The sequence below is a fragment of the Portunus trituberculatus genome, chromosome 18, assembly GCF_017591435.1.
Source record: "Portunus trituberculatus isolate SZX2019 chromosome 18, ASM1759143v1, whole genome shotgun sequence".
Lineage (NCBI taxonomy): Eukaryota > Metazoa > Arthropoda > Malacostraca > Decapoda > Portunidae > Portunus > Portunus trituberculatus.
Window position 1 is genome coordinate 19,696,489 of NC_059272.1, and position 26,997 is coordinate 19,723,485.

Below are 26,997 nucleotides of genomic sequence, written 5' to 3' on the forward strand. Positions count from 1 at the left end.
GATATGCGTTTCTATTTCTTTTCTTTTTTTATCTTTTTTTTTATACCTTTAAAACTTTCCTATCTTGACGAGAGAACTACATACAACACAAATTTAATTCATGACGCACGTGTTTCTCTCTCTCTCTCTCTCTCTCTCTCTCTCTCTCTCTCTCTCTCTCTCTCTCTCTCTCTCTCTCTCTCTCTCTCTCTCTCTCTCTCTCTCTCTCTCTTGTGGTAGTTGTCGTAAAACAGGGATAGCATGAGTCCATTATGAAAGTGTATTTACGGTAGCACAATACACAACAAGCGTAAACCGAGCGAAACGAGAGGCAGGAGACGTAGCGTGTCAGCCTTAGGGCGGCGGCGAGCGAGGACTGAGGGGAAATACGTGACGTCAGACAGAAAGGGAGTATGGGAAAAACAAAGGACATGCTAACACTCTCTCTCTCTCTCTCTCTCTCTCTCTCTCTCTCTCTCTCTCTCTCTCTCTCTCTCCAGCCGATGTAGGTAGTAACAGATGGATGCGTGGATGTTGATGAGCAGACGTCCTTTGATTGTTCTTTGGGCGGTGCTGTCGTTGTCCTTTGATCGGTGAGGTGTTCATCCTGTCATAAAAGTCCTTAATTGTGATGTTCTCTCTCTCTCTCTCTCTCTCTCTCTCTCTCTCTCTCTCTCTCTCTCTCTCTCTCTCTCTCTCTCTCTCTCTCGCTCGCTCTTTTTTTCTATCTTTATATGAGCTCCTCTTTTATCCTGCATGCAACAGCGTTCGGGGATAGTGAAGGTGGTGGTGGTAGTGGTAGTGGTGGTGGTGGTGGTGGTGGTGGTGGTGGTGGTACTCTTTTGAAGCCTTTTGCTGCGTCTGTTGTTTTGGTGTGTTGTTGTTGTTGTTGTTGTTGTTGTTGTTGTTGTTGTTGTTGTTGTTGTTACTGCTGTTGTTGCTCCCCTAATATAAAGTAAGAGTGCGAAAGTTCTCATTCTGTTGGTGATTGTCTTGCTTATCCTGAATCGTGGCTATAGTGATAAGGATAGTATAGTAAGTAGTAGTAGTAGTAGTAGTAGTAGTAGTAGTAGTAGTAGTAGTAGTAGTAGTAGTGTTGTAGTAGTAGTAGTAGTAGTAGCAGTTGTTGTTGTAGTAGTAGTAGTAGTAGTAGTAGCAGTAATAGTAGAAAGAAAAAAAATAAAATAGAAGAAAGAAGAAGAAGAAGAAAAGAAAAAGATGATGGTGATGATGATGAAGAAAAGAAGAAAAAATAAAGAAGAAGAAAAAGAAGATGGTGATAATGATGATGATGGTGGTGAATAAGAAAAACAAGAACAAAAACAATAACAACAACAACAACAACAACAACAACAAGTGAAGGAATAACAAAGGCACCATATAACACCAGCAACACCCACGTGGCGGTAACATTACAAAAACACCACTAATGATCTCTTGCTTCGTGATCTTCCTCATCAGTGACTCATTCTCCTTAAAACTGTGAAAACACCTTCCCCTTTCACCTGTTTTTGAGAACCCCACCACTAAAACCACGCCCTTTGACGGCTAGGAATAAAAACGGAACTCAGATACAACAAAGCCAACAGAAACATTGCTCTAGAACAAAGGAAATGTGAAACGAACAAAACGTAAATCTAATCATCTCTCTCTCTCTTCTTTTTTTACTGTTTTATCTTAACTAAAAATAAAAACAAGATACAATAGATAAGAAACACAAGATACAATAAACATACAATTTTTCAATAAACATACAATTTGAACTGGAAAGACAAAATACAAGAAAGATAGAATGAACATAATACAAGGCTTCCTGGATCTAAAGTTACGTTATCAGCAGGAACTTGTCAATGTGAGGGTGAGAAAGGAACTTAGTAGGGGTGATGCAAGGGAGAAAGAGAGAGAGAGAGAGAGAGAGAGAGAGAGAGAGAGAGAGAGAGAGAGAGAGGAGGAGAGAGATGGCGGAAGGAAGGTATCAAGTGAAACACAGATGCGGAGGGAAGAGAACTGGCAGGGGTGAAAGCCAGTGAGAAAGGGAAGGTTCTGGCAGTGTAAGGGATGCTGAGAGAGAGAGAGAGAGAGAGAGAGAGAGAGAGAGAGAGAGAGAGAGAGAGAGAGAGCAAACATATGAACACGAACAGACAGGGATAGAGAGGGTCAGATAGACTGACATTCATACAAAGACAAGACAAGCAAACACACTCACACAGATAGGCAGACATATAAAGAAAGAGACAGACAGGTATACAGATAGACAGGCACTAGACAGGCAGACAGACAAATAGACAGACACCGGTTAATATTTGATCACTTTGACAGTCAAGCTCGCAGGTAAATGTGTCCGCTTATTTTTGCTTCCATGTATGTATTTTAATTTGTTTTGCTTTTAGTGGAAATAAGAAAAATGATATTTGAATTAATTACGACATGATGTAACGTTAATGCGTTTTGAAAATTTTGCAGTCTTTTGAAATGTAATTGCCAGTTGATTTTGTTTGATTACCGCTACGTTTGTGCATTTGCATGTTTAAAGTTCATATATCAAAATGATTAAATAATGAACTTTTTAATTATTTTTTCTCATGTATATTATGACGTGCAGTGTTGCTTTAAAATACGTGTCAGCGCAAAATATTTCTGCAAACGTTTCGTTCAATTGCTGAAAAGTGTGTGTGTGTGTGTGTGTGTGTGTGTGTGTGTGTGTGTGTGTGTGTGTGTGTGTGTGTGTGTGTATCTATCTATCTATCTATCTATCTATCTATCTATCTATCTATCTATCTATCTATCTATATATATATATATATATATATATATATATATATATATATATATATATATATATATATATATATATATATATATATATATATATATATATATATATATATATATATATATATATATATATATATATATATATATATATATATATATATATATATATATATATATATATATCGACACGAAATAAATACTCATAAAATATACAAATGTTACAGTCTCGGTGTGTATGATATTTGTATATTCATCACGGTTCTTGTTATCTAGCATATTAATGCGTGTGATTTTTGTATGACAGTATGCACAGTCATTAGTATATATGTTTACCCTATGAATGTATCGATGCGGTTTACAGGGACGTATTTGTGTGCATGTATATATGTAACAGTACTGATCGATACCCGCATATACATATGTATTTTTCATGTATGTAAATCACTTAAATCCCATTTGTATCTCATTTCATGCGTCATTTTACCTTCATCTTCTCTCTCTCAGCCTCACGTCGCCCTTGAAAGCGAGGCGACGCGGACACGACAAGCGACTGGAGGGCTGAGATCTTTAAGTTGACGAGCAAGGGATAGGACTCGAGGGAGTGGTGGGGGATGGAAGACGAGATGGTGGGACTTAGGGTCTGAGGACTCGCTAGGCCAGGGTGGGAGGAAGGGGGGGCATTGGGGCTGAGGAGTAAAGCAAGGGAGAGGAGGCAGGGGAGAGAGTACTGGAGGAAGCTCTGGAAGGGAACAGGAAGAGGGGCTGGAAGATGGGAGGGAGGAGGGGAGAGAAAGAGGCAACAGGTTCCAGGGAGCATCTGCATAATGGCATGAATTAATTTCCCACACTGTGACCCTTCCATTCCTGTTCCTGAACGTGATGCTTGCTTCCTTATCTTTGCCTCGCTTTGTTATTCATTCTCTTTTTTTCTTCTTTCTCTATTTGGTGCCGCGCGATGGAAGTTTTCTTCTGTCTGTGAGCATGAGTGAAATTTATGAACATTAGGGAATGGTTTGTATTGTGTTGTGTGGTGTGTGTGTGTTTCACTGTTTGATCTGCTGCAGTCTCTGACGAGACAGCCAGACGTTACCCTATACGGAACGAGCTCAGAGCTCATTATTTCCGATCTTCGGATAGGCCTGAGAACAGGCACACACCACACACCGGGACAACAAGGTCACAACTCCTCGATTTACATCCCGTACCTACTCACTGCTAGGTGAACAGGGGCTACACGTGAAAGGAGACACACTCAAATATCTCCACCCGGCCGGGAAATCGAACCCCGGTCCTCTGGCTTGTGAAGCCAGCGCTCTAACCACTGAGCTACCGGGCCTGCATGTGTGTGTGTGTGTGTGTGTGAGAGAGAGTTACTTTCCTCCTTTGAGAATCAGATGAACACAAACACACAAACACACACACACACACACACACACACACACACACACACACACACACACACACACACACACACACACACACACACACACACACACACACGGGTGGAGATATTTGGGTGTGTCTCCTTTCACGTGTAGCCCCTGTTCACCTAGCAGTGAGTAGGTACGGGATGTAAATCGAGGAGTTGTGTACTTGTTGTCCCGGTGTGTGGTGTGTGCCTGGTCTCAGGCCTATCCGAAGATCGGAAATAATGAGCTCTGAGCTAGTTCCGCAGGTTAACGTCTGGCTGTCTCGTCAGAGACTGCAGCAGATCAAACAGTGAATTACACACACACACACACAAGGACCAATAACGTTTACTAACCTTTTTACGTCTTAACGCACTCCTCTCTTCTTTCAAAAATATAAAAAGCGAAAGAAAAACCAAAAAGTTCTCGATTCCGCTGCACTTTACTCCAGCCGCCGTGAAGCGAGTGAGGTGACATCAGACGGCCAACTGTTTAAATCACTCATCTTTCTTGTGGCATCTCTTGTTATCATTGTATACCGAATGACGATAACGTAATGTTCTTTTGAGGTTTGTTTGACGCTTTCTTATATAAATAGTAAGTGTGCAAGCTGGCTATCTTTAGAGCTTCGGGAAAAAGGGAGATATATATAAGATCTGTTGGTTCAAGATAAGTGAGACAGAAAAGTAGGTAGGTAGATCGGTAAGTGGAAAGGCAGATAAATAGGTAGGTAAAGAGAGGCAATTTGGTAGATAGATAGACAGTAGGTGAATAGATTAAGAGACGCAGGTAGTTTGAAAAATAGATTAATGACTAAGTAGATAGGTAGATATATAAACAGATAGATAGATAGATAGATGATGAATAGATAAGTAGAAAGATAAGTGAATAAATAAATAGACACTGGCAGTTTGAAAAATAAATGGACAGACAGATAGATTAATGAATAGAGATAAATATATAGCTAGATAGATAGATGGAAAACGCTGTGCTCGTGTAGTAAATGCCCAGTTTTGTTTTTCACATGAATATTGCCAGTAAACACAACAAACAGATCCCAGCACGATAAATAATGTTGCTGTCTTTAATTCGTTTTCTTTGATGGAAGTGCCCATAACTATTTCTTTTTTTCACTCGGCAATCAGGAAGCTACATTGAAATATTATAGATGGTAGCGGTAGAAATAATGCTGGGTTGTTTTGCGATCCTTATTTCCCAGTAAGTTGGCATAAGTTGACATAAAATTGAGGATAATGCTTTTTTTTTTTTTGTCATTTCTGCATATATTTTTTTCGTTGTGCTGTTCTCTCTCTCTCTCTCTCTCTCTCTCTCTCTCTCTCTCTCTCTCTCTCTCTCTCTCTCTCTCTCTCTCTCTCTCTCTCTCTCTCTCTCTCTCTCTCTCTCTCTCTCTCTCTCTCTCTCTCTCTCTCTCTCTCTCTCTCTCGGTTCATTCAAGCAGATAAATTTGTTAAAAGCTTTTCGTGCTCCGTGTATTCCAGTGCTCCTCCTTCACTTCCCTGGCATGAGCGATGATACAGGAGGGAAGGGTGAGGAGTACCACCACCACCACCACCACCACCACCACCACCACCACCACCACTACTACTACTACCACCAGTATTGTCAATGCTAGTATTATTGGTGGTACTATTTTTCTTTTATTGTTATTACTACTTAATACTACTACTACTAATACTACTACTACTACTACTACTACTACTACTACTACTTCTGCGATCACTTCTACTTCTACAATCACTAATAACAACAACAACAACAACAACAACAACAACAACAACAACAACAACAACAACAACAACAACAACAACTACTACTACTACTACTACTACTACTACTACTACTACTAAAGATAGTAATAATAATAATAATAATAATAATAATAATAATAATAATAATAATAATGATAATAGTAGTAATAATAATAACTATAATAATAATAATAATTATATTAATAATACAACAACAACAACAACAACAACAACAACAACTACTACTACTACTACTACTACTAAAGTGGTGGTGATGGTAATGGTTGTAATATATAGTAGTGGTGGAGGTGGAGGTATTATTTTTGCTGTTATTGATGAAACTGTTCTTGTTCTGACGGAAACGAAGAGAAGGGATGAAAGGCGAAGGTTCATAAAGAAGGAGGAAAAGAAAGAGGAGGAGGAGGAGGAGGAGGAGGAGGAGATCTTATTAAGGGAGTACGTATCATACACATCATTGTCTCGTCCCGTGAGTTGCTCTTTGTTGCATTGTTGTGTTATGTCGCGGTTGTCTTGTTACTGCTATTGGTGGTGGTGGTGGTGGTGGTGGTGGTGGTGGTGGTGGTCATGGTATTGTTAGCAGTGTCTCATAGAAACTCAAATTCACATAAGAGTTTCATTATTACATTGCTTTCGAAATTAATCTTTTTCTATAATTCCATATAAAAACTGTAACTTTTTTTAAACTCACGGGTGAAATAGTAGAAAAAATCATCTTTGTCTTTTCCTTATGTTTTTATTCTAGTTTCAATCGTCATTTATTATAGGTAGCTTTTTTTTTTTTACTTTAATTCGAATGATACCAAAGTCCATTCATTCATAAGTACAATTCCTAGAAATGAAAAAGAAAAAAAAAAAAAAACCAGCAGTGAAAGAAGAGACAGGAATATGTAGATGAAAAAAAATATGTGGTCATCAAATGTTCTGAAATCCATATCTTGTTTCCAGGGAGAGTTTAATTTACCGTTTTCTTTTTAATCAAATCTCGCTGGATATGAATCAATGAATAAATATACGAAACGTTGTGTTCGAGGCAAAAACTTAGGGGAAAAATATACGAATGCTTAATTACATAGGTTGTGTTGTTACTTTTTGTACTGAATGGTACTGTGCGAAGGATAATACACACACACACACACACACACACACACACACACACACACACACACACACACACACACACACACACACACACACACACACACACACACACACACACACACACACACACACATTAAATTTCCTAACTAACACAAAAAAATGACACGAAACTAAAAGAAATAAAATAAACTCGAAATTATCTTCATCTTTTTAATGTTAAGGCTGCTCTCTAATCTCTCGAAAAGATAAACACATGAACCATAAACAGGGAAAAAAATAAAATAAAGAGGAAAACACGGATATAGAAAAATGTTTAACACCTTCAGTACCATGACGCGTTTCCATATTCATTCTGTTTACTATCTGGTGATTTTATACAATTTCAGAAACTTATGTGGATGATTAGAATAGTCAAGACAGTGGCCATTAATCTTCTGACTTCCATAGACCTTTCCTAATGTCAATAAAATGGCCTAATAGTGCACAAATCTCAAAGTGAAAATGTGTCCCAGTATTGAAGAGGTTAGAGATATATGATAAGGAAAATAAGAAACTACTTGTTGTTTCGTAAAGAGAAAGCAAGAAAAAAAGCACAAAACAAGACAAACCATAAATTAAACACCAATAGGAGTCTCAGGTGAAAGAGCAATGAGTCACAGGTGAACTCAGGTGCAAGAGGTGCCGCCAGTCTTCTCGGAGATCCAGTTGACGTAATTGGGCACTCTGGTGTACACTCCTGGGAAACCCAATCTTGGCGCACTCCACCCCGTAACTCACGATGCCCAGCACAACCCACCTGCCCTCGCCATTGCAAGCCCGCACCGCTAGAGGGCCGCCGCTGTCACCCTGAGAGAATTTAGGGACGTTAATAAGTAGTACGCGTGGCTGTCGTGTGTTATTAGAAGGAGAAATTAAAAGAAATGGTGAGAAAATGGTGATCAGTGGTGCGCGTGGCTGTTGTGTGGTGTTTAAAGGAAAGGTTTGGAATGATATGGTGAGACGTGGCTTTTGTGTGTTGTCAGAAGAGATAATGAAAGGTGGTGAGTAATTTAGGTTTTTAGTGTAAAAGTTGATTTTTTGTTTTTAGTTATATCAGTTTCCAAACGTGTATATTCCTTGAGTGTCTTCTTTTTCATCTTTTCCGTCTTGCTGTTATTATCCCATCCTTTTCTTTTTTCCTCCTACGTTCTGGGAAGTTTAAGTATTATTGTTTTTTTCTCTTGTGGTATTGTTATTCTTGCAGACTGGAAAAAGTAGCTGGATCATTTTGTTTACAGCTGGTTGATTCTTTGTTATCAACTATGAAATCTAACAATATTTTTTTTTCAATTAATCGATATATACATTTATTTTCTATTGAGCAAACAAACTAAAAGACTCGGCTAAAGTCTATTCGGCCTAGATAAACAAAATGATAGTCCATGAATATAAATATATGTCGTTACAATAAAAAAAAATGTAAAAGCACCAATAAACTGACAAATAGATCATAATTGCCACAGTTTCTTTATTCTGATCGATGATTTGTGTTTGGTTTGTGTCCCTCTTCTCTGTAGATGTGTTTGGCCCCGAGATGGTTGGCCCTGCCCTCCCTCATTCAACCAGCCTGTGAGTAATGGCCCAGCGTGGGATTATGTACATGATTGGTGGCTATAGTGCAGAGGGGCGTGGCCTGTCCGTCAGAGTAATGTGAATAGAGTTCTGTATGGGCCATGGCGTATTTATCATCTTGACAGCTTAATATGAAGCTTCTGTGACGCGTTAAAAAGTGAACGTTGTAATTAATAAACATGCTGCTGCTTATTTGCAAAGAAACGAACAAAAGGTTTTACTGTAACGGCCCATATAATCAGCAGTCTTTCTTCCAGTCTGTCTATAGATAGGAACAGTTTTATTACGAGGTTTTGTATTCTGCTGGTCCTTGCTATGTATGTACTATTCATAAACTTGTGTGATAATTAATTTGTCTCACAGCTCGAAGTATCCCCTATTGTAAACGTGAGAAAGCGTGAGTTGGTGTCAAGTAATAGTGTCAGGTAACATGAAGTGGTGTCATGGTGTCAGTGAAAGGCGAGGGATGAGGGAAAGACAAGAGGTGGCATCAATTAATTGTATGAAGTAATATCGGATGGTGAGAGTGGAAGACAGAAAATAAGTGGAGGGCGGCTCAGTAGTCAGACTGTCTTTGGTGAGTCATTAGGGACCTTTAAAAGATTAGACAAATTAATAGATGTGAATGAAGTGTGGAAATAGAGAGAGGTATTTCATATGTTTAGTCCTAATGCGGCTTCCTTTATTTCCATGTTTCTTTGACTCACCTGGCAGGAGTCTTTGAAGGGCGTGTAGGCGCAGAGGGAGACGCTCGTGTCACCGAAGGAGGAACAGAAGGTATCATTCGTCACTTCAAGAGCCACTTCCTGCAGAATGGATGGGAAGTTCGTAGTGCCTGTGGACGTTAATGACTGGCGTTAGGGAGAGAGGTGGAGGTGGTTATAGTGTGTGTGTGTGTGTGTGTGTGTGTGTGTGTGTGTGTGTGTGTGTGTGTGTGTGTTTAAAAAGATATCGAAGAAGCTGTGACAAGCCATATGTTTATTGTTTTAGGAAAAGTGCATTAAAACAAGAAAGTAACAACGCCAAGGCAACTTCTTTTAACTGGAGTTGTGAAAATATAACTTTGTGAATACGTAGTATGAATATGTACTACTTTTTTTTTTGTGTGTGTGTGTGTGTGTGTGTGTGTGTGTGTGTGTGTGTGTGTGTGTGTGTGTGTCTGTATGTGTCCTTGTCGAAGTATCAGTTGGTCAATCCTTTGCATTCCTTCCTTTGAGTTCATTTGTCCTCACTTATTTAGAGAAACTGAATGACTAACTGAGTAGATGAGTGGCTGTCTTGTAGTTTTACTTCCCCACGTTATCCTATATACTGAGGTCTAATTAGTCTCTTTGATTTATCTTTCCTTTATGTTCCTTTCTGCTCTCCTGCTTATATAATCTTGTTGTTTGACTCTCCCTTATTTTGATGCATTGGCGGTGGCGCAGTGGATAAGGTGGCGAGCGTGGGATCGGGCAGACGTCCATGCGTAGGTCGAATCCCACCACGTACAGCCTTAAAACCCTTTGCCATTTGGCGAGTGGTTTAAAGTTACCTACATGTCACCATGATACCTAGGTTCTAGGTGGTTACACCCAAGATGAGCTTGGGTGGTGATATGGGCCCTCATATAGATACCACTATAAATAAAATTGCCTGCGCCACTAATGGGCGGAAGCTGAACAGCGCTTCGTAAGTACTCTTCAAGTGTGCCTACTGGCGCTATAGGCCTTACCGTAAAAAAAAAAATAATAATAATAAATCACTTCTTCCTTTGCGTTCTTTTTTGCTCACTTTTCTAGAGAAGCCGACTAATAAATCACAGCTACTCGTTCTTTTGTGTTCCCTCCTGTTCACTTATTCAAAGAAGCTGCCTCACTAATTGGGTGGATGTGCGCCTTTCTTGTATAATGTAGAGTTATGGTGATAAGTATGAATGGGCTAATCTTTGGGGAGTGCGTCTCGTGTGTTTTGGGTTTTCGTCTTTGTACTTTTTACTGTAGTGTCAAAAGTTGTCCCTATTTTATGTTGTTTCTATCCATTATATCTTGTTTTGTCCCTCTGTTGCTCCCATTCCCCACAGGTCCGGGCAGTGTCATTTCTGTCATTCATCCTCAGTTTGTACCCCCAGACCTCCTTCCCTCAGTGCGACTTTGACAACTGGCAACTGACTGGCAACTGAGTGGGCCTTTTTCTTTATATCTTTGTCGCCCTTGACCAATCCTCCTCTCTTACATAAAAAAAATAGCTGCTTCTTTATTGACAATGAAGTATGTATGATAAAGTGAATAAGATCATACATAATTATCTCTTGCGTTACCTGATGACATGTGACCAAGTAGACAGACAGTTGAACAGATAAGTATAGTTAATATCTATGGCTTCTATTTACTGATGGAAACAACTATAGTAGCGAGGTAAGCCACATCATTTTAACTGGAGTATTGGATTCTAACATTTTTGTATTAACTTCCTCACCAATTAGCTCCCTTACTCCTCCCATCCCTCGTCACCCTCTTCCCCGATCCTCCTCTCTTTCTCCTCCTTTACTACATCACCCTCCGGTCCCTCTTCCTCCCTGTTCCCCTCCGGTCAGAGTCCTCCAACCCTCGACCTTGCCTCCCTGTCACTAAGCATGAATAGGAGTAAAGTGCAGTGAGGCTTGTGCTGTGTTGTCTATGTTTTCCTGTTCCTCCCGTAAGCGTTAGCAGTGCATACGGTTGGGGTTGGAAGTAATCCTAGAATAAGAATTTTGAAACGGTGACTATTGGTTTGTGAGCAGAAATACTATGCATTTTTTTCGAATCTTGACACAATACAAAGGAAGATTTTTTTTCAGTAGGTGAATTAAATGTAGCTAAACCTAACTGAACTCAATCTAAACTAGTATTCGGATGGAAAAGCTGATGATACTGTTTCATGTGCGTTCGCTGGAGAGAGAGAGAGAGAGAGAGAGAGAGAGAGAGAGAGAGAGAGAGAGAGAGAGAAATATGTGGTGCTCTGTGGACAGTCTTACCAAACTCCCTGGTGCCCCATCCAGTGACCACCGCCTTCTCTCCAAAGCGAATGTCTTCGGCCTGAGGCAGACATATGGGTTTGATCTTGTCCGTGAAGGTGACGGGCGAGGACAGCTGGATGACCGCAATGTCGTTGGCCTGACGAAGAGAAAATTGAAAGAGGAGTTGGGAAAATAGTGTGGTAAGGCAGATATCTAACGGTATATTCCGCTCCTCGTCGGCGTGAAAATATATAGATAACGATTGGATTTGGAAGGCGAAAAAAATATATATTTGTAACTTTTAGATGTGAAGTGAGAAAAAAAAAGGTCAAATATTCTTGTTTTTTTAATTGAAATGTACGGAACGAATACATCTTTCTCGCTAATTGGCCTTCATTCACGTGTTGCTGTGGCCTTGAGGGAGTAGTTTCTATTAACCTAAAACGAGACTGGAAGTAAAAGATGTGTGCCTCCGAGAATAAGTAAGTAAAAGAAAAAAACCTCTCGTATGGTATTATACATACACGTATTTCTTTTTCTTTCACCAGCAAGAATCATTAGACAGCGTGATAGTGACAATGGCAGTGTACGACGTGATAGTGACGTTGATAGTGGTGGTGCTGGTGGTGGTGATCGCAGCGGTTTGTAGAAAATTTGCTGAAGTATTGTTAGTGTTTCTTGTACATGAAAGTAAAGGACACACACACACACACACACACACACACACACACACACACACACACACACACACACACACACACACACTACACACCGCGTAGTGTAGTGGTTAGCACGCTTAACTCACAATCTAGAGGGCCCGGATTAGAGTCCCGGGAAGCGCAAGGCAAATGGGCAAGCCTCTTAATGTGTAGCCCCTGTTCACCTAGCAGTAAATAGGTACGGGATGTAACTCGAGGGGTTGTGGCCTCGCTTTCCCGGTGTGTGGAGTGTGTTGTGGTCTCAGTCCTACCCGAAGATCGGTCTATGAGCTCTGAGTTCGCTCATTAATGGGAAAGACTGGCTGGGTGAGCAGCAGACGACTGTAATGGCGAATTACACACACACACACACACACACACACACACACACACACACACACACACACACACACACACACACAGGTGAGACTCACGAAAGTAAATTGATTGAAGTTCTCGTGTCGTATAATAGCCTTGGCTGTGAGGGTTACCACGTCGGAGGCTGGGCTGGCGATGTTCAGCATGCCGAGGGAAAGGGTGAGACTAGCAGGGTTCTCGCTGCAGCCACAAGGGAAGGGAATGTGTACAGAATGGTGGGAAAATAAAGTCTGCTGTAGGATATGTGATTACCCCCATTACAAAAAAATAGATGTTATAGTAAGGTATCCAAGTATCAACACACACACACACACACACACACACACACACACACACACACACACACACACACACACACACACCTCCCGTCGAAGCAGTGAGCGGCCGTCAGCACCCACTCTGCCTTGATGAGAGAGCCACCGCAGAACCCGCCCACGCTGACCTGGTAGGGGTACTCTCCCAGCGTGGCGTCAGTGCCGTTCACGATCCTGTTCTCCTTGACGGAGATTGGAGCGATGCCACACTCGTCTGCAAGACACATGATACGGTGCAGGATCGTAAATTGATTGTATAGAATTTGTGAGGAGTTTCTATTGGGAAAATGCTCTCGCCTTTAATGATTACTCTTGATCATTCTTTTATTTTTTATGTTGGTTATCTGTTCTATTACATCCATACACGAGTCTGCTGAATTTCTGTCATCCAGCCAAACTATTTATTAAACTCTCTTCAGTACTGCGATGCATTTCTACTTTGAGTTTTGGGTGTGATTAAACGATTTTATTTACATTAAAAAGAGTCTTTGGAGGTCAGATTAATGGCCAGAGTCTTCACTGTTTTAATCCTTACTTAAGTTTCTGAATATAAACTGTATAAAATCACCAAATAGTAAGCGGAATTGATATAAAGACGCGTCAAGGTACTGAAGGAGTTAAAAGTTAAGACTTGTAGCACATTCAGAAAGTCCTATAATGATTTGTTTTACCTTCTTTCAGATTGTGACTGGGCGGTCTATCTATTTGAGGATCTGACTCTTAAGATTTTTCTGTGGTAAGTAAATTTTTGTAATATTGATTTCATGGTGACCAAAAGAAGCAATTTTTAGATGTTTGTGTTATATGTCAAAACTTTGTTTTTCCTTCTTGTTTCAACAACTTTATTTTCCACAAAGTTTGTTCTGGAAGTGCTCATATTCTGTCCTTCCACATTTTCTTTTATCTATTTAAAAAGCAAATAATTTTTCATTTAATCTTTTGGATTTATTTTAGTAACTAAACTTTTAGGTAACCAAACCCCCCAAAGAGGCATAATTATAAATATTACCACTACTATTACTACTACTACTACTACTACTACTACTACTACTATTACTACCGTTGCTGCTGCTGCTGCTGCTTCTATTACCACTGCCATTACCACTACTATTCGAGAAGGATATCGTGTATGGCAGTTGGGTCGGACTAGAGAAAAGTATGAAATTTGGTGATGAGGATCTTGTGCTACACTATCTACACGTAAGGCGAGGCATGGAGAAATGGAGGAAGCGAAGATCAATAAAGAGGAAGAGGTGAAGGAGGAGGCAGAAGCGGAGGTGAAGGTTGAAGAGGAAGAGAATATAATCAAGGAAGAGGAAAAAGGAAAGTGGTAACCTGATCCTCATTGTTCGTTGGTTCACCGTCAGAGAGAGAGACAGAGAGAGAGAGAGAGAGAGAGAGATTACCCACCGCAGTAAAGACGTGGACACTCAGTCGTGGAGGTGACAGTAGGAATAGTTGTTGTTGGTGGCTGGATTGTAGTAGTAGGTGGAGGAGTAACAGGAGCAGGAGTGGTAGGAGCAGAGGTAGTAGGTGGAGGAGTAATAGGAGTAGGAGTAGTAGGAACAGGAGTGGTAGGAGCAGGAGTGGTAGGAGCAGGAGTGGTAGGAGCAGGAGTGGAAGGAGCAGAGGTAGTAGGTGGAGGAGTGGTAGGGGCAGGAGTGGTAGGTGGGGGAGTAGTAGGCGCAGGGGTAGTAGGTGGTGGCGTTGTGGGTGGAGGAGTGGTTGGAGCAGGAGTGGTAGGAGCAGGAGTGGTAGGAGCAGGAGTGGAAGGAGCAGAGGTAGTAGGTGGAGGAGTGGTAGGGGCAGGAGTGGTAGGTGGAGGAGTAGTAGGCGCAGGGGTAGTAGGTGGTGGCGTTGTGGGTGGAGGAGTGGTTGGAGCAGGAGTGGTTACAGGAATCGTAGTCACAGGAACAGTGGTAGGTGGTGGCGCAGTGGTCGGAGCGGGCGTGGTAGTCGGAGGATCTGTAGAAAGAAAATAAAAACACGTAAAAATGAGACAAAAATTTGGATTCTTTGTACATGGAGGGAAAAGAAAGAAAAGGAGAAGACAGCTGAAGACGAGGCTGGGCAGAGGAACAATGGTGGGAATGGGAAGGGAGCCAAGATAAGACTAAAGGACAAGAGCTGACGGTGTGGGGAGCTTGCAAGATGAGATTAGGAATTTAGCGAGGAGAAAAGGCGATATGGGACAGGATTAAAGATGGGAACGACAGTGAAAAGGATGAGAGAAAAGAAGAGAAGGGAACAAAAGTAAGAAGATAGCAGGATGAGAGTAGGAGGGACTGGAGAGAAAGTGAGAGAAAGAGGGACAGGAGAGAGAGCAAGAAGAGAGGGAACATTTTTGCCTTGAGATTTGAGTGTGATTAGGTGATTTTATTTGCATTAGGAAGGGTCTATGGAGGTCAGAAGATTAATTGGCCAGATTATTTATTACTCTAATCCAAACATAAATATCTGAAGCTGTATAGAATTACCAAATTGTAACCAGAATGAACATGGAAACACGTCATGGTACTGAAGGGGTTAAGACGATAACAGAACAAGAAGAGGAAAAGGGAGGCGGATTACGGACAAGACTAGGCAACTAAGTGATAGATTAGGGAGAATACACTTACTTTTCCGTCCCAAAGGTTCCATGGCGTGCATGACCGTGTGTCTGTCTGTCTGTGTGTCTGTGTCTGTATGTCTGCCTGGCCAGCGGAAGGTCGCCATCGCCGCGGGTTATAATAATTCGTCCATCCGCTAATAACAGACTCGCTCCCTTGTTTGTGTTAAAAAAAATAATACGTAAATTCGCGGTGAAAATTAATACTTTTTGATGCTTCATTTTTTTTTTTTTTTACCGCTGCGTTGTTCCTCCCTCCCCTTCCCTCCTCTCCCTCTTCCCTCACCACCCGCCCCACAGTCCCTTCCCTTCCTCCTCTGTGGTTCAGGTTTTTTTTCATATATTTTTCCTCCATGAAAGGACTATATTTTAACTATTAACATTGTAAAAAATACCTGCTGACGTCATTGTTTTGGCCTAATTAGCAAATTGCTGGTCATTTTACAGGAACGTGAGGGAGAATTTCATGCATGTTTGTTGTCTCTTGTCACCCTGTCACCTGTTACCTGTCTCACTCATTACCTACATCACCTGTTACCTGTACCCATCTCTTACCCGTCCCATCTGTTACTCGTTACCTGTTCCGTCATCTATCAAATGTATAATCTATCTCACCTGTCTCCCTTGTTGTGTTTGTTACCTATCTCATCTCTCTCTTAACTCTCATCAGTTACCTGTTACCTGTCCTCATCTGCCAAATGTCTTGTTATTTATCATCCGTTACATATCTTCTCATCTGTCTCTCCTTTCTCACCTGTCTTTATTACCTGTTTCATATCACCTTCCATCTGTCTTTACTTGCCTCGTGTGGCTTCTATTTTACTTATCATGTCATCGTCCACATGTCCCAAGCCTACACATGTCACCTCTCCCTTGTCAGCCTCCACCTGTCACGTGCCGTCACTTGTCTCACCTTGACGTGTCGCTAATCATGTCACGGAAATTGAAACATGTTGGTCTTTTTCACGAGCCGGTAATAATGTCGAGGCAGCAAGGGTGGGGATCTGGCTGCCTAATTTTTGTCTTAGCCTCACTCAGCCTTGCTAAACCCGCCAAATTGCGTCACTAACTGGGAAATTTGCCTAGCCACGACACGGCAGCTGTGGCGCCTCTAATTTCTACCTGGACCTCAACACCTTGGTCCCTTCCATCCACCTCCACCACCACCACCATCACCACCATCACCACCATCACCACCGCTACCAACACCATTACCACCACCATCACCACCTTCACCTCCACCACCATAAGTTCCATCTCCACCGCCATATCACTGTAAAGTACTGTAGGTATAGGTAGTGTTAGGATTATGTATCTTAAATCGTTCTGGCTATCTGTTAGTTATAGAACTGCAAGTGTGCGTGTGTGTGTGTGTGTGTGTGTGTGTGTGTGTGTGTGTGTGTGTGTGTGTGTGTGTGTGTGTGTGTGTATGTGGGTGGATGGATGAGTTTGTGTTGGTGTGTGTTAATAGCATCTCAATTTCAATCTTATTTGTAGAATTACCTCATGATTAGACAGATGATTAATAGTTGAACTCCCACGCGTCTGACGGCACACATACATAGTAACCTTGTAATCAAATATATGGAAGTACGTATCTATGTATCAGTGTTATGTATGTGTGTATGCTTCTATGTATGACTATTGTAGAGAACTCACCTCCTATGACCCTGACGACACATATAAAGCCTCCCGAACAATCCCTGCTGCCCAGCCTGGCCCGCTTGTACACCATCTTGAGGGAGTTGGCTTCAAAGAGATCACTAGAGGGATTGTCCTGGGAGCACAAATTCATCCTGGCGAGGAAGCCACAAAGAATTAATTACATAGACCAACCAGACAATAACAGCTTCTGGATTACATAGACTAACGAGACATTAATATTTTCTTGATTGCGTAGGATTACATAAACCAGCCAGACAGTAATAGAACTTCTGGATCTATTACGGTTGTTCTTTGGTAGGATAGTATAGAAAAAGGCATCCCCCTACCCACCATTCTCTAGCTTATGACATCATGGATAGTAATTGCGATGTGGGGAAAAAAAATAAGAAACATCAAAATATCCAAGGAAATAGAGAATCGAAACTCTTGAATTTATAAGGAAGTTTTGGAAGTCTTGAATTATAGCATTCATCGAAAGCAAGAAGTGATGTTCAAATCTATTAAATTACTTGTTAAGGAAAACCAATGTAGATTAATTTTGGGAATGAGTCTTACTATATTTATTTTTGCCATTTTTTTTTTAGTATTCACTTATTCACCTGCCTGAGTAATTATATGATGCGATTATTCATTCATTTTGACAACTTGTTTGCATCCACATACTTCTTTTTTGTCATTTGTTGTTAGGATTCACTTATTCACCTGCCTGAGTAATTATGTGAGGCTTTTATTCACTCATTTTCCCATTTTATTTGCATCCACATACTTTTTTCCTTTGGCCTTGAGCAAGACCTTCTCAGCCCTGCAGCCATCGGTGTTTAGGTTGAACTGAGGGAACGACACGAGCAGCGATGTGCCTTCAGGACTCTGTAGGTGAATTGCTCGTTACTACATTGTTCCCTTCATTATTTTTTTACTACCTTTGCGTGACCAGACACTTGTTGCACCACCACACTCTGCTCAATGTACATAATAAGTAACAGTGATATGACTATCCTTCGATACACCAGCTTTATTTATTTGTCTTTCTTTTTCTCCACCTTAGCGTCGACCTACCTTGAGTATTTCCCAGTACATTGCCAGCATTATTTCTCTCCATTCCTACTTAAGGGAGAACATTGGCTTACCTTGGAACCAGCATTCTTATTTCCCAGCATTATCATTTCCCACCACATTGTAAGCATTATTTCTCTCCATTTCTACAATTAGGGAGAACATTGGCTAACCTTAACTCTGGCCCTGCACTTCACCCTGGAACCAGCAATATTATTTCCCAGCATTATTATTTCCCAACATTATTATTTCCCAGTACATTGCCAGTATTATTTTTTTTTTCCATTCTAACTTTAGGGAGAACATTAGCTTACCTTGACTGTGGCCTTGCACTTCACCCTGGAACCATCGTTGGTGGAGAAAAAGGCAATGCTCTCCCCGTAGCTCAGGGTGGTGGAGGTGCCGCACAGATCCATCACGACTAGGGCGGGAGAGTTGAATCATTATTACGGGCACGTGCTGGTTCGTTCATAGGGTCGTCATGGTAACAGTCTGAGTTGTCATGTCGTCATCCTGCTCCTAACACACACACACACACACACACACACACACACAGAGAGAGAGAGAAAGAGAGAGAGAGAATTTCTGATACACACACACACACACACACACACACACACGAGAACACAAAGATAAACAAATAACAATACAGAATAAAAAAAAAAACACACCGAGACAAACAGAAACAGACAGAGACAAAAGACAAATCTATGCATAAACAAAAGAAAGCACAAAGTATGCACGTAAGTAATTCTGGCTCAAACTCACCTCCATTTACAAACTCATTTTCAAATACAACAGGCGACTCTTTCTCTTCGGTTTGTTTCTGTGGTTTTTTGCCTGATCCTTTGCCATCCTGTTTCTTCCTCACTTCCTTGTACTTTTTTCCCTTGTCTCCTTTCGCGCTGTTGTTTTTTAGTTTCCTTTGTACCTTTTTCCATTTTCTTTTCTCGCCGTTCTTCCGTTTCCGTGGTTGATTTTCTATATTCCCTCTATTCTCTTTCTTCCCCTCCGGTCCATCTGAGTCTTCTTCCAGCCATCCCTTCTTCCTTATCTTCTTCGTTCTCCTTTTCTTTCCAGCGTCCTTAATCTGGTCTATTTCATCCCACTTTTTTGGTCTTCTGTTTTTCCCTTTCTTCGTTTCCAGCAGTTCTTCCATTTCCCTCTTTTTCCCACCTTTAGTTTTATTCTTCCTCTGCTTTGGCATTATTCTTTCCCTCTCCTTTTCTTGTTTTGAAGCTTTCTTGGTTTTTCTTCCTGTTCTTTCTTTCTTCTTTTCAGTTTTCTTCTTTTTCCTTTCTATTCCATCTTGCTTCTGCTTCTTTTTCTTATCTCTCACGTTATCTCTCCTCTCGTTCTCGTCGTCATTCACCTCCTCGTCTCGTCCTCTCTTCACGCCTCGATTCAGTCTCCCTCCTCGCGTGTCTCTAAGAGTGTGATGTCTGTCACTTTCGGCATCTCTTTCTTGTTCGTGTTCCTTTAAGTCTTCCATACGACCTCCTCTTTCGCCCCCTCCGCTGATAAAATTTTGGACACCAGAGTCTTGCTCTATATTGTTCATCTCCGCCTGTTGGGAAGGAACGTATTGGCTGAGTTACCTATTGTAGAGTGTGTTATTGTGAGCTTTTGATTATTTTCGTCTTGCGTTTTATTTGGCGGTGTTTGTTATTCTTCATTCGTGGTTTGTTTATTGAGTTGTCTAATTTAGGATTTTTCGTTATTTTGTTTGTATTCTTTCTTTTATTTGCATTTTTATTTAAGTTTTCCATTTTTTTCATACTTTATTCGTTACTTTGTTTAATAAATTACGTGACATTTTTTTGTGTGCGCATTTTCCTTTTTTCTTTGTATTGCTAGATTAAATTAAGTTACGTTGCGTGATATATCATTTTAGGTAGGAGGTCAGGCGAGGTTAGGTTAAGCGAGGTGATGTGAGGTTGAGCTAAATGAGGTCAGTTTGGGTTGGGTTGGGTTAGGTTAGCTTAGGTTAGGTTAGGTTACGTTAGGTCAGGTCAGGTCAGGTGAAGATACATTACGTTACGTTACGTTAGGATACGTTACGTTATATATCATTTTAGGTTGGAGGTTATTTTGGATGAGATTATTCATGTTCCTACCTGGATGGTGACGATGGAGATCACCGCAGCAGCAGCCATTAGCAGTGCAGGTGTTAGTCTCATGGCTGCCACACCTGTGCTGGAAGGAGTGACTTATAACCTCTTTGTTCGCGCGTTATTCATTCCCTCACTCCCTCCCTCGCGCCCTCTTTGTAACCACCTCCCCTTACCTATACATTATCAAACCACCAAGCGCCCTTTTGTACTGCTTCACCACGTCCCTTCACCTTCCACAACACAATTCCATATTACTACTCCTCTTCCCGGTACTGTCTCACTTTTGTATTTTCTGCTCTCTCTCTCTCTCTCTCTCTCTCTCTCTCTCTCTCTCTCTCTCTCTCTCTCTCTGTGTGTGTGTGTGTGTGTGTGTGTGTACACTTCTCTTTTATCATCTCCTTCCCTTCTGTCATCTTCCATTCCCCTTCAGCTCTCGTGTTTATCTTTTGTTTGTTTTTTCTTCCCCAACGCTTCCTCCTCATCATCATTCCGTTTCCAAACCTCCTCCTCCTCCTCCTCCTCCTCCTCCTCCTCCTCCTCCTTTTCCTCCTCTTCCTTCTCCTTCATTCCTCCTCTTCCTCCTCCTCTTTTTTCCTTATTCTAAGATAAGGAAAACTGTATGTAGTTGTCATGGTTTTCGCTACAAATTCCTTCTTTTCACATTTGATTCTCTAAGATGTACTAAACAAAGCTGTGTTCACATTTTTTTATTTAGGCCTTATGAGTTTTTGGCATTTATTTTGAAATTGCTACAACTTTCAGATAAGGAATTTTGTATCTAGTTTTTCATATTTTCATTACAAACTTTTCCTTTTTGGCATTTGATTCTCTGATATATTCCTGCAGTGACAGCACAGTCGCACAGACAGCTTTGTTAGGCCCTGAAGGGTTGTTGCTGTTTGTTCTTTCTTTTTTGTTCCTTTCCTCTGTATTCCTATGTTAGTATGTCCTTTATGTACTGCCTGTGCTCCGTTTTCTGTAAAACATTCTATTTATAGAATCAGTTTGGCTGGCTTGAGGTGACGTCACGTCTTCCCCTCAATTCTCGCTCGGCTGCCGCCTCAAGTGACACGTGTACGCCTCAGCCTCTCGTTTGCTCGGCTATACCTGTTGTGTCTTGTGATACTATTAAATACACGTTCATAATGGACTCAGGTGTATCCATGCTACCCCTGCTTAAGGACAACTACCACATTCCTTTACTTTGTATTCCTTTGTATTCACCGTTCCTTCATTGTTCACCACTTTCTCTCTTTCCCATTCCTTCTTATTCCTTTCGTCATTTTCTTTTTTCTTCTTTTTGACCTACCTCTTCCTTCTTATCTTCTTTACTCTCCTTCCTTCTACATACTCCTTTTCCTCCTTCATCCTCACTTAGTGTTCCTTTTCCTTTCCTTTCATCTTTCATTATCTTTCCCTTTCCATCTATCCTCTCCAAGTAATTCCCTTTTATTCCTCATCTCTACATTCTCCTCCTCCTCCTCCTCCTCCTCCTCCTCCTCCACATCAATTATAGCGAGGCGGGAATTAGCACGTTTGACTTGATATACATTAAGTTAAGTGAATACAGTTTCATTAGCTCCAGTTGGATAAGTTTAGGATTCGCCTCATTGGGTTAGGATGTCTGCGCACCCACGCCTCCGCTTTAAGGGCGAGACGTGGCAGGGAGAATAGATGGAGCAACTTCCTTCCTCCTCGTCCATTAACTGTACTGACGGGGAAAGAGAGAGAGGAGAGAGAGAGAGAGAGAGAGAGAGAGAGAGAGAGAGAGAGAGAGAAGAAGGGCTGGGAGAGAGACAGAGGGAAGTGAAAGGGGAAAAGAGAGATGGGAGAAAGTAAAATGGGTAGTTAAGAGAGGCATGTTAGCTTGAAAGTTGTAGAAAAAGAAGGGAGAAGAAAGGGAAAGAAGTCAGGAAAGTAAAGAGAATAGACTGGAGATGAAATGAGAAGGAAAGATTGGTAGGGATTGAATTGAACAAGACTATGTAGTGTCTGTAGTGAGAGACAGATAATCAGACAGAAAAGACCAGCAGGCAGACTGACAAGCAGACAGACATGATTCAATCACAAGAAATTACAAAATAAAAAAAAAAGATTTCCTCTTTCCTTTTTCAGTTGTTATAATTTCACTGTTCTTTTCCTCTTATCTTCCTCCTCCCATATTTTTTATCCTCTTGAGTGAGAAAATAGAAATTTAAGCTAAAAATTACTGTAAAATTACACGAGAGAGAGAGAGAGAGAGAGAGACGCGACCCTCCCTGGTTCTATACATGTTCCATTCCCATATTGACTCACAGTACTTCGTGAATAAGCCTCTCTGGGAGCTTTCCTGGATTCACTGGGACGTATAGGAAAGTCCATCTTGCTGCCTTGTGCCTTTCCAGGAAGATGGGACACACACACACACACACACACACACACACACACACACACACACACACACACACACACACACACACACACAAACAACACCACCACCAGTCAACACTACCTCCTTCCGCTTCTCCTTGGCTTCCTCCTCCTCCTCCTCCTCCTCCTCCTCCTCCTCCTCCTCCTCCTCCTCCTCCTCCTCCTAGGGTCAGAAGTGCACAAACATAGCAATAAATATACCGAGCTATGAATGCCGTGGTGAGAGTTAGTGACTTGCTGTTAGTTATAGTGGTGTTGTTTGATTGTGCTGTTTAGCTGTGCAAAATGAAAACTATAATAGAATCGAGTAAAGGTCTGAAGAAATTAATCATTCATACTATCATTCTGGCTCTCAAAGTGTGCATTCTGAAGCAGTGTTTTGCGTATTTTGTTGCAGAGCCTTCACTCATATTAGTTCAATAATTATTTTACTGTTGAGGGAAATAGATATAGAGATAAAAACACAGTTAGACATATTTCTTTCTACGTACGAGTAAGAGAGGAAAACTGACCAAGGGCAACAAAAAATAAATGAAGAAGGAAAGGCCCATTGAGTCGCCAGTCCCCTTACAGGTCCGATAGGGTTAGCCAAAAAACAGGAATAAATATCTTGAAACCTCCCTCTTAAATGAAGTAGATAGGTGGACAGATGGGCATATTAATTCATAGATTACCAGACAGAGAGAGAGAGAGAGAGAGAGAGAGAGAGAGAAATCGAATACCCCGTTTCGTTTTGGAGATTAAATGTCACTCTCCACGCAACCCTATTCTCCCTTCCATCCTGTTCCTTTCCCGCCGTGACCGCGCCTCCACACTACATTGTCCTCCGGTACAGTATTTCCCGAAACGCTGAGGCATCGACGTGGACCCACCGACCGGCACACTCAGCCGCTAACCAACGCAGTCCATCAACGCACGACCGATCGCCGTCCCCGTGTGCAGTGTTGCTCAGCCCTTTTGCTTTGCTGACTCACTTTCCCTTCCCTACGCATCCCGCCGCCTTTGACTTACGGCTCGGACACCTTGAGGCTCGAGGAAGTGTTGGAGTGTGAAGAGGATTGGACATGATAAACGAGCAAGAACTCACTAGCACCCCAGATATAAGGGAGCTGCCATTAAAGTGGGCCTTTTTTTTTTTTTACTTTTTGTTGCCCTTGACCGAACTCTTGCATTGAAAAAAATGGTTAAAATAAAATGATAATGATAATAGTAATAATAATAATAATAATAATAATAATAATAATAATAATAATAATAATAATAATAATGATAGTAATAAGAGGTGACGGAATGAATGAGGAATTAAAGCAATGGATAAGGTGAAATGAGATCTGAAACTGTACCGGAATGCTATACAACAGACTATTAAGTAGCAGAGTAGCAGAGATGAGTGGAGAAGATTGGCAGGGAAAGATATTTGTATTGTTGTAAAATAGGAGGCTTATGATGACGATTAGCCTTTTTACCAAGATATGCAGCAACGATTCTCGCCACTTGGAGCAATGTATGGAATGTTTATAACTGAGAGGATAAAATAAGAATGATTTTTGCTATTCTTTTGGCAGGACAATGCTAGGAGGTGGTGGTTGAACAGGAAAGGATGTCTCAAAAACGTTAATGATTCAGGTGAGATGTGTTGAATACCAGTGAAGGGATCAATCAGTGTTTGGTGTATTGCTGGGGGTGTGACAAGAGCGTATCGAGACTTCAGGAACTGACAAAAGTTAAGGATATTTTTACAGTAATTAAAGGAAAAATTTCTATACTCAAGATACGCTGTAAAAAAAAAATAAAAAAAATAAAAAGTAATAGATGAACAATTGCATTAAATAACTGATAAACGGGACATGGTAAAGGAAGAGGAAAGGGAATAGAGAAAGCAAGTAATGGGTCTGGAGCAAACAATCAGCCGACAGAGTGAAGAATTATGAGTGGGGAAAAATATAAGGTGAAGGTACCAGTGAAGCTAACAGACTGAAACTGGACAAGATTTGATGAAAGAAAAATGACGTTTCTCCTACTGTGAAACTGATGACTGGTGATGATGATGATGATGGTGATGATAATGGTGATGGTAATAGTCGTTTAGGTCGTGATGCTTACCTTACGTTGCTTAGTGGACAGTCGGTAAAGGTGTGGTCGTAGCGCTGTATCCCTCTCGCTTTCGCACGCCGCTTTATATATCATCACCTTATCCAGCCACGCATGTGTAAACAGGTGCTTCCTAATACAAAGAATCGCTGCTGTCACACACACATACACACACACCTGCCTTATTATTTTCACACCTTCCAAACACCTGTCCTCACTTTTCTTCTCCATACAACTAAGCCAACACTACCGAAAAACTTTCCTTTTCAGCCTTAAGGAAGATCAGACTTTTAATTATCGCGCCCTCTGGTGGCTTGTCTCGGTGCGGCAAAGGAGCAAAGGAGTAACGCTGGTGATACTTCTGCCGATCACTCACCCGTGTTCTTCGGTTCATTGGACGTTGACGTGTGTGTGTGTGTGTGTGTGTGTGTGTGTGTGTGTGTGTGTGTGTGTGAAGGGGAAAGGGTGTGCAAAATAGATACATTGTAGTGAGGACAAGGGCTCTTCGATTGGCTCTCTCTCTCTCTCTCTCTCTCTCTCTCTCTCTCTCTCTCTCTCTCTCTCTCTCTCTCTCTCTCTCTCTCTCTCTCTCTCTCTCTCTCTCTCTCTCTTTTCCACTTTTCCTTCTCTAATTCTCTACTTTAAGCTTCATGTCACAGTTTTTCGTTTCCTTTTTCTCTTTTCCCCAATCACCACCCGTCTCTTTTCTCTCAGTTCTCTTCCTTGAATTGTTCTTCCAGTTTCTTTTCCCCTTTCTTCCCGACCCTAATCCCTATTTTAATCACGTTTGTCCTTAGTTCCCTTCCTTAATCACTTCTCCCAGTCTCCCTCTCCCCTTATATTCCTTCCTGGCTCGCATCTCCCTCCTCCACCTCTCATTACCCTACCCTCTTCCTTTCATTTAGACCTTCTTTCACTACGTCTCTTCGTCTGCCGCAGCTCTGACACCCCTCGTAGCATCACAAGTCCATTCCTTTCCTCTCTTCTCCAAGGAATTTCAGAGAATCTCTTCATCTCGACCGTCGTCTTCGTTTTCGATAACTCAATCCGTGCTTTTTCGCGTCAGGTGGAGAGAGTATCAAAAAGGCGATTAGTCTGGTGAGAGGAAGAGGAAAAGAAAAAAGAAGAGAGAAAGAGAGAGGAACGAACAGACAGACCCCTGCATGTACGTGTGTGTTGTGTCTACTTTCATGTATGTGTACGTGTTGTATGTACGTAGGTAGGTAGGAAGCAGTACGTAATGATAATGAAGGAGATTTTTTTAATGGAATGGGAGAGAGAGTGCGAGGTTTCTCTGATATATGGTGTTTAGAGAGAAAGAGAGAGAGAGAGAGAGAGAGAGACGCTGGAGGCAGGCAGTGAAGGACGGTACCTTGAGTGAGGAGTGAGTAGGAGGAGTAAGAGAGTGTGCTACAGAAAGAGTATAGCATGAAAGGGATAAGTTTGAAGGGTGAAGAGTGAAGAGTGAAGGGTGAATGTGTTCGTGCAACTAATAATATCAACGATGTGAAAAGTGGTCAGCTCGTGCGGGTCACCTTTTTTGTGTTTTGTAAAGTTTTTATGTGGTGTATTATGTGTCTTTGTTGTTACCTAATGGTGTGTGTGTACGTGTGCGTGTGTGTGTGTGTGTCTGTGTGTGTGTGTGTGTGTGTGTGTGTGTGTGTGTGTGTGTGTGTGTGTGTGTGTGTGTGTATGTGTGTGTGTGTTGAGTGAGGATTACTGCTATGGTGTGGTGGTAGTAGTGGCAATTGTTGTTGTTGTTCGTGTTGTTGTCATTGTTTTTGTTACAATTGTTGTTGTGCTGTGTTGTATTCTGTTGCTGTTAAATCTATCACTGCTTGATTTTCATGGGAACGATAACAAAGTATACATCTATTATACCTTTAAAACTTCGAAATAACCCTTATGTAACCATTTTATACATCCAGAAATAAAACAAAATCACAAAACAGCAACAACAACAACGACAACGACAACACCAGTTTTGTCTGTACCCTGAGAGGACAAGACGTTCCTTCAGGGCCTCCT

At 41.3% G+C, this 26,997-nt stretch overlaps 1 protein-coding gene across 1 annotated transcript; it reads right to left on the reverse strand.

The window, feature by feature from the left end:
* Nucleotides 1-7,536: 7,536 nt before the first annotated feature.
* Nucleotides 7,537-20,535, reverse strand: LOC123505383 (protein PRRC2C-like). Its single transcript, XM_045256602.1, has 11 exons — nt 20,473-20,535; nt 19,124-19,922; nt 18,670-18,776; nt 18,069-18,169; nt 17,297-17,433; nt 14,440-14,994; nt 13,078-13,243; nt 12,772-12,895; nt 11,658-11,796; nt 9,370-9,497; nt 7,537-7,897 (listed from the first exon to the last, which is right to left on the reverse strand). Exons 1-11 carry the CDS (start codon nt 20,533-20,535, stop codon nt 7,685-7,687), a joined length of 2,532 nt encoding a protein of 843 aa, XP_045112537.1. The 3' UTR covers nt 7,537-7,684.
* Between the last annotated feature and the right edge of the window lie 6,462 nt (nt 20,536-26,997).